This window comes from Panthera uncia, assembly GCF_023721935.1.
Source record: "Panthera uncia isolate 11264 chromosome B3 unlocalized genomic scaffold, Puncia_PCG_1.0 HiC_scaffold_1, whole genome shotgun sequence".
Lineage (NCBI taxonomy): Eukaryota > Metazoa > Chordata > Mammalia > Carnivora > Felidae > Panthera > Panthera uncia.
This window is the reverse complement of record NW_026057582.1, coordinates 64637428-64650964: the sequence shown is the minus strand read 5'-3', so window position 1 is coordinate 64650964 and position 13537 is coordinate 64637428. Positions and strand designations below refer to the sequence as shown.

At 38.8% G+C, this 13537-nt stretch overlaps 1 protein-coding gene across 1 annotated transcript; it reads right to left on the bottom strand.

The window, feature by feature from the left end:
• Nucleotides 1-576: 576 nt before the first annotated feature.
• Nucleotides 577-1596, bottom strand: GPR33 (G protein-coupled receptor 33). The gene has a single exon (XM_049611938.1). The coding sequence runs from the start codon at nt 1594-1596 to the stop codon at nt 577-579; it is 1020 nt and encodes a 339-aa protein (XP_049467895.1).
• Nucleotides 1597-13537: the final 11941 nt, after the last annotated feature.

The window sequence follows — 13537 nt, the reverse complement described above, 5'->3', positions numbered from 1 at the left end:
ACAATGAAATATTATTTTAGCCACAGAGGGTAAAGTTCGGATACATTTGACAACATGGAGGAACCTTGAAAACATTATGCTAAGTGACATAGGCCAGACATAAAATAAGAAATGTTGTATGATTCCACTTACATGGAATAGTTAGGATAACAAATTCATAGAGACAGAAAGTAGATAGGAAGTTATGAGGGGTTGCAGGGAGGATGAAATGAGGAGTTATTACTTACTCAGTGCAGAGTTTCTCTTTGGGGTAGTACAAACTTTTAGAAATAGATAGTGGTGGTTGCAAAGCCCTGTGAATGTAGTTAATGCTACTGAAATGTACATTTTAAAATGGTGAAAATTGCAAATCTAATGTTATATACAGTTTACCACAATAAAAACAAAGTAAAAATAATTACTTTTGGAACACCACCCATTGCTTGGTTTCTTACAACCCTTTTAATATTCATAGATCTAACTATAGTATAGTTTAGATGTCTCTCTAATATAGGGACTATATTATATAAAAGCAGAGGGGACATCTCTGGTGGTATAATTGATTAAGAGTCCATTGTTTGCTCTGGGATCCAAAATTTAAATGTAGGCTTCTGAATTTGGGTTTTGTATCCTTTCTATCAAAGAGTCCTCACTGAACGTTGACTCAAACAGAGCAAGAATGGACTTCTTGAAAACATTTTTGAAGTTCTCCCCAGTAAACAAGTAGAGTGTAGGAGAAAAAATAGCGTTGAAAGAAATGGTTATCACTGTAAGTATCAGAGTCAACTGTAAGAGTACTGATTGGTTCTTAGTGAGGATTAAGCCCTGGTGCACATGGTAGGGCATCCAGCACACAAAGAAAGAGATAATGGCAGTCATCATGACCTTGAAGGGCTTATTGGACCTAGACAGGCCCCTCTCTTTCATCTTGTTGGCTACTCTTGTGTAGCAAAGGGTGATGATAAAGAAAGGCAGAAGGAAGCCTAGCAAAAAGCGGCCAATGAAACAGGCTACATGAATCCATTTCCTGAATGTTTGCATCTTTTTGCTTTCCCAGTTGGTAGACACAGCATAGTTATTTTGGCAGGTCACTCTTCCTTTATGGTCATCATGTGTCTCTCTGAAAACCAAATAAGGCATGCCGAGGGCTGTGGCAGAGATCCAGATTCCCAGGATGATCCTGGAAGCCCAGCGTGGGGTTCGGTGCAGCTGTGACCACACTGGGTGAAGAGTGAGAAGGTAACGGTCAACACTGATGGCTGAGAGGAAGAAAATAGAGGCGAACATCCCTGTAGACAAAGTGGCATTGAAGACCTTGCACATGGCAGTTCCAAAGCTCCAGTGATTGTCCTGAAGGTAGGAGGCGGCTATAAATGGTAGAATCAATATTGAAATAAAATATGAGAAAATGAGATGAAAAAATAAGAGCGTATTGACAGTCTTTTTCATCTTGAAAAAGAGCACCCATAGGTAGAGCCCGTTGGTGATGGTACCAATTATAACTGACAAGTACAGAAGAAGGGCAATGATCACGTTTGAGGCAGGAGCTGGAAAGTGAGTGCTGTTTCTTACTAGAGTGGAGACATTGAGCGAATTGGTGAAGTTGATCAGATCCATAATTACCTGTGGAGAGAGAAACTGAAAATAATCACAAAAAAGAAGCAAAAAAAAAAAAGGTTAAATATAGAAATTTGAACAGTAATTTGTGCATAGTAAAAGTCAAAATGACACTATTTTAAAAATGGCAAACATCAGGGCCACCTGGCTGGCTCATTCAGTAGGACATGCGACACTTGAGTTCAGGGTCTTGAGTTCAAGACCTACATTGGGCATGGAGCCTACTTAAAGAAAAGAAAATTGTAAAATGGCAAGCATAATATTTCCACGATAAATGCAAATCAGATATTTTCCTAAGGTCCATATTTTTATTTGGTATGAAGAATTAAGATCAGATTAACTTGAGCATCAAAAATGGAAATACTACAGATGAAATTAATGTGAAAGAGAAATGAAGTTTGAAATATTTTGACTTTAAGTATTAATTTAGGTAGCTAAAAATCTTCTATTTAGACATGAGCCATAAGTCTGACCTTCCTTGATGGTCATAACTTCTTGAATAAGGCATTGTAGGATCAGTTTTGCTTGACTAAGACTTGATCAGAGCAAATGTTGCTAATGAAATTGAGTAACAAAAATAGCAACTGCTGCAAATCAATAATAATTTGGAGCTATAATTAGATTTCTCCCATGAGCTAATTATATACAGTAAATGCTGTTATCTAGTATTAAAGTCAGCATGTAATAAGAACCAATATTCATTTGGGAACCCTAGGCTAAGGCACTGTATGATTGTGAGGTGCCTTCACAATCATCAAAGGGGAACATGAATTGTTGAATATAGTGGTAGTTCTTTCTTATCTGGGAAAGGAAAAGAGGCAGAGAAGTCAAGGAATTGATATTTATCTAATACTTTTTATATGCCAATAGCTTTCTGTAAAAGTAACTTCTTTTTTTCTCACAAAACAAATATTTAAACAGAAGAGAAAGTGAGGCTTGCAAGAGTTAAATTTCTTATTTATCAGCATTTCCCACCATGCCCTCGTTGTGGCAGGTGGGGAACCCTACCAGTGGTTGTGTTACTTCTTTGAGAATTGGTAATTCATGTGTAGTGTTTTGATAATGCTCCATGAATCAGAATATTTGATAATCCAAAACATCTCACTTCTTGGATAATGATTCCTAGAGTATTGAAAATATGAACCTGAGAATGTTTTGGAAATAGCTAATATATATAACAGTCATATCAACAAATTGGTTTTTGATAAATTGGATATAGCAGTAGAAATTACTAATGATTTTTTTCCACTAAGCAAAAACATTCTAAGAATATAGAGAGAGAATAAATAAAATAATTGCTATATCAAGACCACAGTTTCCTTAAGTTAATTCTGCCTTCTAAGGGAGTTGTAAACTTTTTCTCCAAAGTAGAAAAATGGCTCTCTTCAGGAAAATGCCTTACTAGTCTGCTTTGAATAAAAAGTGGAGCCTAAGGACATTGAATGGAGAGGCAATGGCGAATGACAGAGTGGGAACCTGGGAAAGATGCTGTGGGAGGGTCCTGGGACCATGAGAAGAAGGAAGAGTGAGGATGGTCTTCAGAGAGGAGGGCACAGGAAAGACATGGCAGGAGGTTAGGAGGCTTGAAGAGGAGAAAAATTCAATGAGATATTTTGAAAAGCAGAAATGACAGAGAGGGTTTAAAATGAGGAATTTCTAATATTCAGTTTTAATCCATGTGCTATGCTTTGACGTGGTGTAATGTCCTGAAATCAAGAGTAGGTCGCTTAACAGACTGAGCCACCAGGCGCCCCTATAGGGAGGTTTTTTATTTTATTTTATTTTTTTATTTTATTATTTTATTTTTTTAGATTTTTTTAACGTTTATTTATTTTTGAGACAGAGAGAGAGACAGAGTACGAACGGGGGAGGGTCAGAGAGAGAGGGAGACACAGAATCTGAAACAGGCTCCAGGCTCTGAGCTGTCAGCACAGAGCCCGATGCGGGGCTCGAGCTCACTGGCTTCGAGATCATGACCTGAGCCGAAGTCTGACGCTCAACCAACTGAGCCACTCAGGCGCCCCTAGGGAGGTTTTTTAAACAATTGTGTGGTTGAGCTCTGGAAGGGCATCTGAAAGTAATGTGGGACTTGAGCAAAATCAACATGGGTAGTGGTTCTGAATAGCATATTAAGTTTCCTAGGAACCTTGATTTATTGCATATAACCAGGGGATTTCTTCTTCTTCTCCTTTGTTTTTAGATTTCTTCATTCTTAAAGATCTTTTTCCATGCATGGTTTTAAAGTACATGAGTATAAATTAGTGGGGCAGAACTTGGGCTCTGGCATCCCACAGAACTGGATTTCCATTCTATTTGTACCACTTACCAGCTCTGTGGACTCTTAACTCTGAGCCCCTTTCACCTTCTAAACCCCAATGAACTTCTATGAGGATGAAATGACATAATTTAGCTCCATTCATGGCACATATTAAGCACTCAGTAACTTTTTACCTATTATTTTGCTCAACTTGTTATATTAAGGCTAGCAAGTACTTCCTTTTCCCCTTTTAATACTGCAGTCCACATTCCTTCCTCCTCAAAGCCTCCCTATTGAATTCTAGAGTACTACCAGTGATGTCTAAAAAAATCTAAGTGTTCATATATTGGGACAGAAGTTCTCAGATTTGGAGTTATTTTGAGGCCTCGCTGTAGTGACACATTTGGCATAGTGGCTTTCAGATAGATGCCACCTTTGCTTAGGAACACTGTGCTTCTATGGGGGGGGTAGGCATGAGAACCTCCAGAAACTGATCTGTGTTAATTTAGATACTTTACTGTAATGTAGTAGCAGAGAAGTAACATTAATTGTATGTTCTTTTCTAACCTTTCCACTAAAGCTCTAAAAACTTTCCCCAGAATTAAACAGATTCATGTGATATTCCCTCAACAGTTTGTTCATCATTAAGCAATGGCCTGTCCCATATAATGTAACAGCATTTAACTAAAACATAAAGCACTGGCCTTCCCCCAAATGATACTTTTCCTTTAGGATGCTCACTTCTGGAGGTTTTTGATACATGTTGGAGGTCGCAGGGTCTCTAGGCCGTACATCTGAATTTTCTGTTCAGTTACTTGCTCTGGCGGGCACTGTTCCCTGGCAAATAGCACAGGCAACAATCTCCTCCTCACTGCCCGCTACGGGGACTAGAAAGCTGCACACTCATTCCCCCAAATTTCCTTACAGCAAGTGATTCAGTTTTAATCATCAAGTGATTCATGTGGTTCAGTGAATCATTAAGAGATGCCACCTGTGTAGTTTCTGGGGTTGGATAGCTGCTGTGGAGCATGCCTGGAGGGTTTATTCAGATAATAGCACCAGGATAAACCTGCTGGCTCAGGGATCCTTACCTTGGAGTTATATTCCCATGTCAGATAGTCTTAGGTAGGCCAGAGTGACTCTAAATCAGCAATCTTCTCTCCATGGACAGGCAAAAATCAGTGACGCTTTGACTTCATTTCATCTGCCTTTCTTCTGGCCGATGGTATTCCCCAACTTTGAAGCTACTATTTAAATATTCTGTGAGGTCTTCTTGCTCTTTTCCAGTTCCTTTTTCTGTGTAATGTATGATAAAGAGGTGGAGATAGAAAATTAAGTACTTCTTCAAATCATTTCTCCATTTTAAGAGGAGATTTAAAAAATTCCATAAACAAAGCCATTCTATTTAAGGTTGATAAGCTCATTTCAGGTGTTAAAATGCTGATTAAAAATTATCTTCTGTATATGGTCATCCCACTAGGCACCCACTCTGCCTCGAGTGTAGCACATTCATTAGCATATGGAGCATGCTGTTGGGTACATAGAGAGACTGGGTAAATACCAAGCTTAGAAAAAACTGAATCTGGAAATTAGCAATCTAATCCCCTTAGAGTGAAGATGGTCAGGAAGAAAAGCAAACACTGAGTTTCACATTAAAATGAAATGTATGAGTACAGGCCAAAGATTAATATTATTTAGTTTGGGAAGATGAAGACTTTTATCTTTCATTTACATCTGTACAATTGTTGAGAATGGTTGGAAAGAACACAGAGTTGGGTACCATATCCTGGAAGACGATCTCATTATAAGAAAATCCTGAACACAGATCATGTATTTACAAACTGAATCTTACATTTTCTATTTGCCTCTCTCCAGTCCATATCTGACATTTTTTAGGATCAGCTTCTGTGCCGACCTCAGTGTCCTGATTTCTTTCCTGCGTGGTTTCTTCTTGATCTCTGCACTGCCAGTAGAGAAAAATACATCAAAACCTGTGTGTGGCTTCAGTGCTAAAGCTTGGGAATCAGTTATCCAGTTTGTGTTAGAATTTTAAAGCTTTCATCGCTACTGTAAACTTATTAGAAATAGGCTTAAATTTAGTTCTTAATTCTTTGGGACTGTGACCTTCAACCTAAGAACTGATCTTTGCTTCAGGATAAGTTTTCAAACTTGCTACTGCATTTTAAGAGTGACTTCTTGCTAGGTTTTCATGCCCTTTGGGTTAATTCACACATCTAGAAGCAACCTGAGCTACTATTCAGTTCAAACCTGCTAATTTTGAAGATTAGCAAACTGAGATGCAGAGTTAAGTGACTCAGAAGAGGTTTTCAGCAACAAAAGAATGAGAGAGCTCTTTCCACTGTCCTTTGCTATTTCATTAATTAAAAAAGGGGGATGTGTGTGGATTAGGTTCTTGTTCCTCTTCCTTTCACTCTGTATTTTTAAATTTTACAATAAGTAAAATTCATAAATAACAAATATATCAAGGACGAGTGTTTAAAACCCCTCTCACCAAATCCACAAGGACTAGTACCACCATTAGATAGCCTAAAATTTGACTCTTCCTTAACTGTTCTCAGAAATACTCTCATTAGTGAGCATTTTCTTCAAATAGGTAATTAAACCAATGACGTTAACTCCTTTGGGCAATATGCACACTGCTTTTGAGGAAGTATTTTCTCTTTTGTGGCTTTGTTGATGTGGCTGCATTCATTTTACTTTTCATATTTCAAATTAAGTGAGGTGGTTTCAAGAAACCAGGGAAACTCAGGGAAATGGAAACTGTTTTATGCGGATTTGATATAATCACAGTATGAAATATATAGAAATGCAGAAGCAGATAGTGTTGCAAAATCAAATGCTCAAAAGTCTAGGAACTCATGTTTGCATCTAATTTTTAGAGCTGGAATAGTCCAAGAGGTTAATTTCATCTAATTCCTGATCCTATAGGTGAAGAGACTAAGACCCATAGAGGTATTCGAGAGCTTGTCCTAGATCTCATTATTAGTTAATAAATGAGTTGAGGCAGAAATAATGTACACTAAAAATACTGATGTGTATATGACTACACAATAAAGGATAGGATAGAAAAAAAAACCCTCCTAGATATAACTCTGCTACTTACATATGTATAACCTCTCTGCCTCTGTTTTCTCATTTGTAAATGTGAAAAAAAAAAAAAAAAAAGAAAGAAAGCACCTCTCTTTTGAAGTATTCTTTTGAGGAGTAAATGAGATATTATAGGTAAGGGCTTGGCACAGTTCCTGGCAAATGGTAAGTATCAAATAAATGATAACTAGTATTAATATGTAAGTTGTAGCAAGCCCATCGGGCTGAAGAAAAATCTCTGAGCAGTGCAATTCAAGAAATATTTATTGAGGGGACGCCTGGGTGGCTCAGTCGATTAAACACCGGATTCTTGATTTTGGCTCAGGTCATGATCTCACGGTTCCTGAGTTTGAGCCCTGCATCAGACTCTGGGCAAATAGTGTGGAGCCTGCTTGGGATTCTCTTTCTCTCCTTCTCTTCTTCTCTCACGCTGTGTCTCTTCCTGTCTCAAAATAAATATATAAACTTTAAAAATAAAAGAATATTTATTGAGTATCTAATACATGCCAAAGTGTTTGAGACTGGGGCACAAAGTAAATAATTCAAAATAATTGTCTTCAGTGTTTATAGTTATTAAAAAAGATTATTCCTGAACTGACTAGCTTAGGAATGTTGAGGAAAACAAACGCTAGGCTTTGGAACAAGTGTGGTAAAAGGCTTAGCAAAAGAGAACAATCTTCATTTGTTGGCCTGGTTTTACATTTTTCAAGATCATTTCTCACCACCCTTTATGTCCCAGTAAAGGGACAGTAAAGGGGAGCAACAGTGTAGGTATTAGCCCAGTGGTTTCCATTCTGGCTGATGTCAGAATCACTTGGAGGTCTTTAAAGAAAATGCAGAGTATGCCTGAAACTTAATTCATTTATCTAGTATTTGTCAAATACTTAATGTATTTGATTCTTGGCTTCAAATGTTGAACCATCAAAAAGTATTAAAAATTTACCATTCTAAGAAATATAACAACACTAATTCAAAGGGATTCATGCACTCCCATGTTTATAGCAACATTATTTATAGTAATCAAGATATGGAAACAGCCTAAGTGTCCATCTATTGATGAATGGATAAAGAATGTGTGACATCTATCTTTCTATCTGTCTATCTATGAATACAGAATATTATTCAGCCATAAAAAGAATGAAATCTTGCAACAACATGGATGGAGCTAGAGAGTATAATGCTGTGCAAAATAAGTCAGAGAAAGACAATTACCATATGATTTCACTCATATGTGAAATTTAAGAAATAAATGAGCAATGGGGAAAAAAGAGAAGTGGGGGGGGGGAACAAACCAAGAAACAGACTCTTAACTAAAGAGAACAAACTGGTGGTTAGCAGAGGGGTGAGAGTGGGGGGATGGGTGAGATAGGTGATGGGGATTAAGGAGTGCACTTGTTGTGATGAGCACTGGGTGATAATATGGAATTGTTGAGTCACTGTATTGTATACCCAAAACTAATATGAAACTGTATTTTAACTAACTGGAATTAAAATTAAAAAAAATTACCATCTAACTCCCTCTGCCCCCCCTCACCCCCCCACAAAAGATGAAGAGCATTACCTTGGACCTACTTTATGTCTTGCCCATGTCTGTCAGTTCCATATTGGCTCCGTTCTATTTCTTATCTGCTCTTGCTCTTCTAATTGTGTATCTTCATTTATTGGAATCTTTGGCTCATGATTTTTCAACTTTTCTCCATGGTTTATGGCTTGCTGCCTGTGCAGAGCCCACCTTGGAGCTTGAAATCATGAACCGTGAGATCATGACCTGAGCTCAACCGACTGGGCCACCTAGGCACCCCAAGGAATTAAATATTTTAATGTACTTACACTTACATAATTGCATCCTTTAAGATACTTTTATGAAAGCCAAGGTCAAATGTGGCTCATTTATGTTTTTCTCCCAATTTGTACATGTAGACAGTATAAAAACTAAGGCAACTCAGGCCTATGGTAGCTTAATCAACATAAGCCATACCCAATTTGGAGATGATAAGTTTACTAACTACCAAAATCTCATTTTTATGAACTCTTTAGGGAGTATGGAATAGATGTCCTTGTTTTATAAATGAAGGATTCCCCTGAAAAGCCTGGGCCACCACTTAAAGGGTGGCTGGTGGCACCTGGGTTGGTTAAGTCTCTGACTCTTGATTTTGGCTCAGGTCTTGATCACATAGCTTCATGGATTTGAGCCCTGCATTGGGCTCTGTGCTGGTAGCACATAGCCTGCCTGGGGTTCTCTCTCTCTCTCTCTCTCTCTCTCTGCCCCTTCCCCACTCGCACCATCTCTGTCTCTCTCAAAAATAAAATAAATAAATAAATAAATTAATTAATTAATTAAATAAAATAAAATAAACAAAGGGTGACCAAGGAAGTAACCTAAGAAAGCATTAAAAAAAAGCTTTGGATCTTTGGCTTCAGATACACCTGGATTCAAATCCTGGCTTTACTTTTTATAAGATATGGCTTCAGTATTATTACTTAGATTCTCTAAGTTTGAGATGTCCCCTGTTTATCTTAAAGAGCTTTTAAAAAAGTGTATAATTCAGGGGTGCCTGGGTGGCTCAGTCAGTTAAGTGTCTGACTTCAGCTCAGGTCATGATCTCATGGTTCATGAGTTTGAGGCCCACATTGGGTTCTCTGCTGTCAGTGCAGAGCCTGCTTAAGATCCCCTGCCCCTCCCAGCCTTTCTGCCCTTCCCAGTCTCTCTGCCCTTTCCCCTTTCTCTCTGCCCCTCCCTTTTCTCTCCTATACTTTCTCTGCCTCTGCCCCCAACCCCCCTCCTGTGCATGCTATCTCTCTCTCAAAAAATAAATAAATAAATAAATAAATAAATAAATAAATAAAAAATAAAAATCAAGTATATAACTCACTAGATTTGTTGCTGTGTTCCCATTTAATAATATGTTATAAATGTTTGCCATATGAATAAACTACTATGTTAATAAATATACATCTGTATCATCATGTAATATTCCATTTCAAATGATTTTGAGGTTTAAATGTGATAAAATATGTGCATATAACTGTCATATAATAGTTTAAAAGCAACTACAGGATATAAATGTTATTGAAATTCAGATTTCATATAATTAGCTTGGTGATTGACATTTGCTAGCCAGCCACCATAGTGCAGGTGGTCTCCAGCCCCCTTAAAGCAATACCTCCACACAGAATTGCTTCCTATGTCAGGACCAGGATTCATGTGTTTCAGACATCACCATAGGCATCAGAACGAAGGTAGTTCAGGGAACTGCATAAGAGATATTTGTATGTCTGATGGTAGATAATGGAATAATATTGATGCTTTTTGGAGAACAAAAATATGTATTATAACTGGCTCTAGACCTGCAAGGCCAGGAGACCCTCAGAGGTTTTCTCAGAGATCATTTCTCAGAACAGAAAGTTAATTTTCATTTCTGTGAAGTCCTTTATTTCCAGCACCCTGGAAGTATTTGTTCCCTTCCTTGTGGAACAAAACTCAGTTAATGACCTTCCCCTTAAGGAAGATTATCAGAACATGAGGAACACTTCAGGTTTCTATTTGAAAATGTGTGTTCCTCCTACTACATTTCTAGTTTTAAAATTCTCTCTTTAACATTCCAAGAATTATTTTTGTAAATGATCTTGGCTGCAATTCATAACACTGTATGTAACATTCGCCAGACAAGTTCATAGTCCTCCTCTGAGTACCATTTTATAGAAGTAGTCTCAGATGCTCTGGGATTGACACAGATCCTATGGGCTGAGCTCCATGATGTCTCCTAAGTCACATAGGGCTGGATCTACGAGAAGAACTCTGAGGTCTATTGCTAGCTGTTCCTCCTATATATTGCATCTCTTGAGGAGGATACTCTGAGCTATGACTGCTGGTGAAAATAGAGACTGCTGGGAAGATGGGCTGCATATTGACATCTTATGGTGCTGTCTCAATGGCTTCTCCAACTAAGCTAGCTGATGTCTCAATTCCTCAACAGAGGTGGTTGTGAATATTTAAAGAGAGAACCTGTTATATGGTTAACTAATATTTATTGAAGGCCTCCTATTTGTCAGGTGCTGTGCTGACACCATAGATAGAGAAGTAAACAAATGGGAATAGTTCAGTTCTTGTGGACCTTCTGAATGAGTGGAAAAAACAGGTGATATGAAGCAAATAATGGCAACTGTGTTTAGGGAAACTTGACCTAGACCAGAATTCAAGGAGATTTCCCTGAGGAAGTGACATTTGAACTGAGACTTGAGTTTAGATGGGTAATGAGGGTGGGGGACTGGCACTTCCAACAAAGGAAACATCTTGTGAGAAGTCCCAGGTGTGTTTGAGAATCGAGAAAAGAGACACTTTGGGTGGCTCAGTTGGTTAAATGTCTGACTCTTGTTTTGACTTGTGTCATGATCTCCTGGTTGGTAGTTTTGAACCCTGCTTTGGGCCCCGTACTGCTGATAGTACGAAGCCTGCTTGGGATTCTCTCTCCTCTTCTCTTCTCTGTGAATCTCTCTCTCTCAAAATAAATAAAGAAACCTCACAAAAAAAGAACTGAGAAAAGTGCAGTAATGCTAGAGGGCTAAGAGCTAGGGAGAGAGATGAGGCAGGAGATATGCATAGGGCCAAATCATATAGGGCTACATAGGCCATGCATATTACACTGCATTTTATTTAAGGGTAGTGGGAAGAGGGAAGATACCATATGTATGAGTTTGTTAGGGCTACAATAGCAAAATACCACAGACTGGATGGCTTAAACAACAGAAATTTATTTTCTCACAGTCCTTGAGGATGGAAGTCCAAGATCAAGGTGCTGTAAGAATCAGTTTCTCTAAGGCCTCCCTCTTTAGCTTGCAGATGGCCTTTGCCCTTTTGCTGCCTCTTTATATGATATTCCTTTGTGTGTGTATGCCCCAGGGTCTCTTTATGTATAGAAATTTCCACTTCTTATAAGAATACCACCAGATTGGATTAGGGCCTTCCATATAGCCACATTTTAACTGAATTGCCTCTTTAAAGGCCTTATCTCCAAATGCAGTTACATTCTGAGGTGTTTGGACTTCAACATGTGAATCTTGGGGGGACACAATTCAGCCCTATTGTGTCACTATTAATGTGCCTGTATTGTGGAAAATAGATTGGTGAAGGGCAATAGTGAATACCCATAGGAGTCTATTGAGAAAAACAATGGTGGCCTGATGAGGGTGTGTGTTGTGAAGATAAAGCAAGGGCAACAGGTCTGAGAAGCATTTTGGTGGGGGATTGATGAGATCTGAGTGAAGGTCAGAGAGAGGGAGGAGTCAAAGATGACTCCTACGTTTCTGGTTTTTGCATCTGGCTAGATAGTGATTCACTTTATTTCGATAAAGAACAGTGGAGAAATAGAACAGTGGTTTCTGGAGAAGAGGATGGGTTTCGTTCTTCTCATGTTGAATTTGAGGTGCCTGTCAGTCATCAGGTGGAGGTAATGAGTAGATTGTTTACTGGAGAAGGAATCAGCCTTTGTAACGGGCAGAGCTGATTATCATATATACAAACGTCTATAATAGACAAAGTTGCTCTTACCTGGCCCTTAATTTACTTTCTAAGGAAAAGTCTGTAGCCTTCTTCAAAAATGTGCTCTTGACATCCTTAGAAATTTATTCTCAAAGTTTGCTAGACTAGGGTTTGGTAGCTTCTTATAGTCAATATTGTGGAATATTTCTTTTAACAATTTTTCTTAGTTTGACTTGTGACTTAACATGCTTAAGGAAATTGCCTAATGTTTATAGCCTCTTCTTGAGGATAAAACAAATCTTTTCATTTCCTTCCTGCATGCCAGAACTTAGGAAAGGATGAAGTCTTGCACTAAAAATGAAGTCTGTAAAACTCTGATGTAGATGGTAGAACAGAGAGCCTTTTTAGTGGCAACATAGAGTCCCAGGCAGTACAGCTTTGTGGGGACTTGGTGGCCCCTCAGTGGGAGCAAGGGTGTGTTAGTGGTAGATGGGGAACAGAAAGGCAGTGTCAAGAGGCAGTGAGCTTTGGCAACATGGTCACAGTTAGTGGTATCCTTGAAATGAAGGCTGAACTTTGGGGCAGCTGGAAGCAGGCTGGAGCTAAGTCAGAGATCAGGAAAGAGCTGGGTCAGTCCTGGTAATAGAAGATTTTCTTGAGTGCCCTTCCCCACATTAGTTCAAGGGCTAAAGAGGAGATACAGCCTTGCTAAAAGGCAGCTGTAAGGATTTAGGGTGACTAATCTGCCTGGTTTGCCTTGGTGAGACAGGTTTCCAAGGTGAGGAACATTCAGTTCTTTATTTATTATTATTTTTTAAAATGTTTCTTTATTTTGGAGAGTGAGAGACAGAGTGTGAGTGGGGGAGGGGCAGAGAGAGAGAGAGAGAGGGAGACACAGAATCTGAAGCAGACTCCAGGATCCAAGCTGTCAGTACAGAACCTGTTGTGGGGCTCGAACCCACGAATGGTGAGATCATGACCTGAGCCGGAGTCAGACGGCTAACTGCCTGAACCACCCAGGTGCCCCGAGGTACTTTCACTTCTAAAACTAGGAAAGTCCTGGGGAAACTTCTATGAGTTGGCTACTCTATAAAGAT

Bases quoted from the DNA above. Each gene is read 5' to 3' on its own strand.
- GPR33 (XM_049611938.1), bottom strand. From the start codon at position 1,596: ATGGATCTGATCAACTTCACCAATTCGCTCAATGTCTCCACTCTAGTA.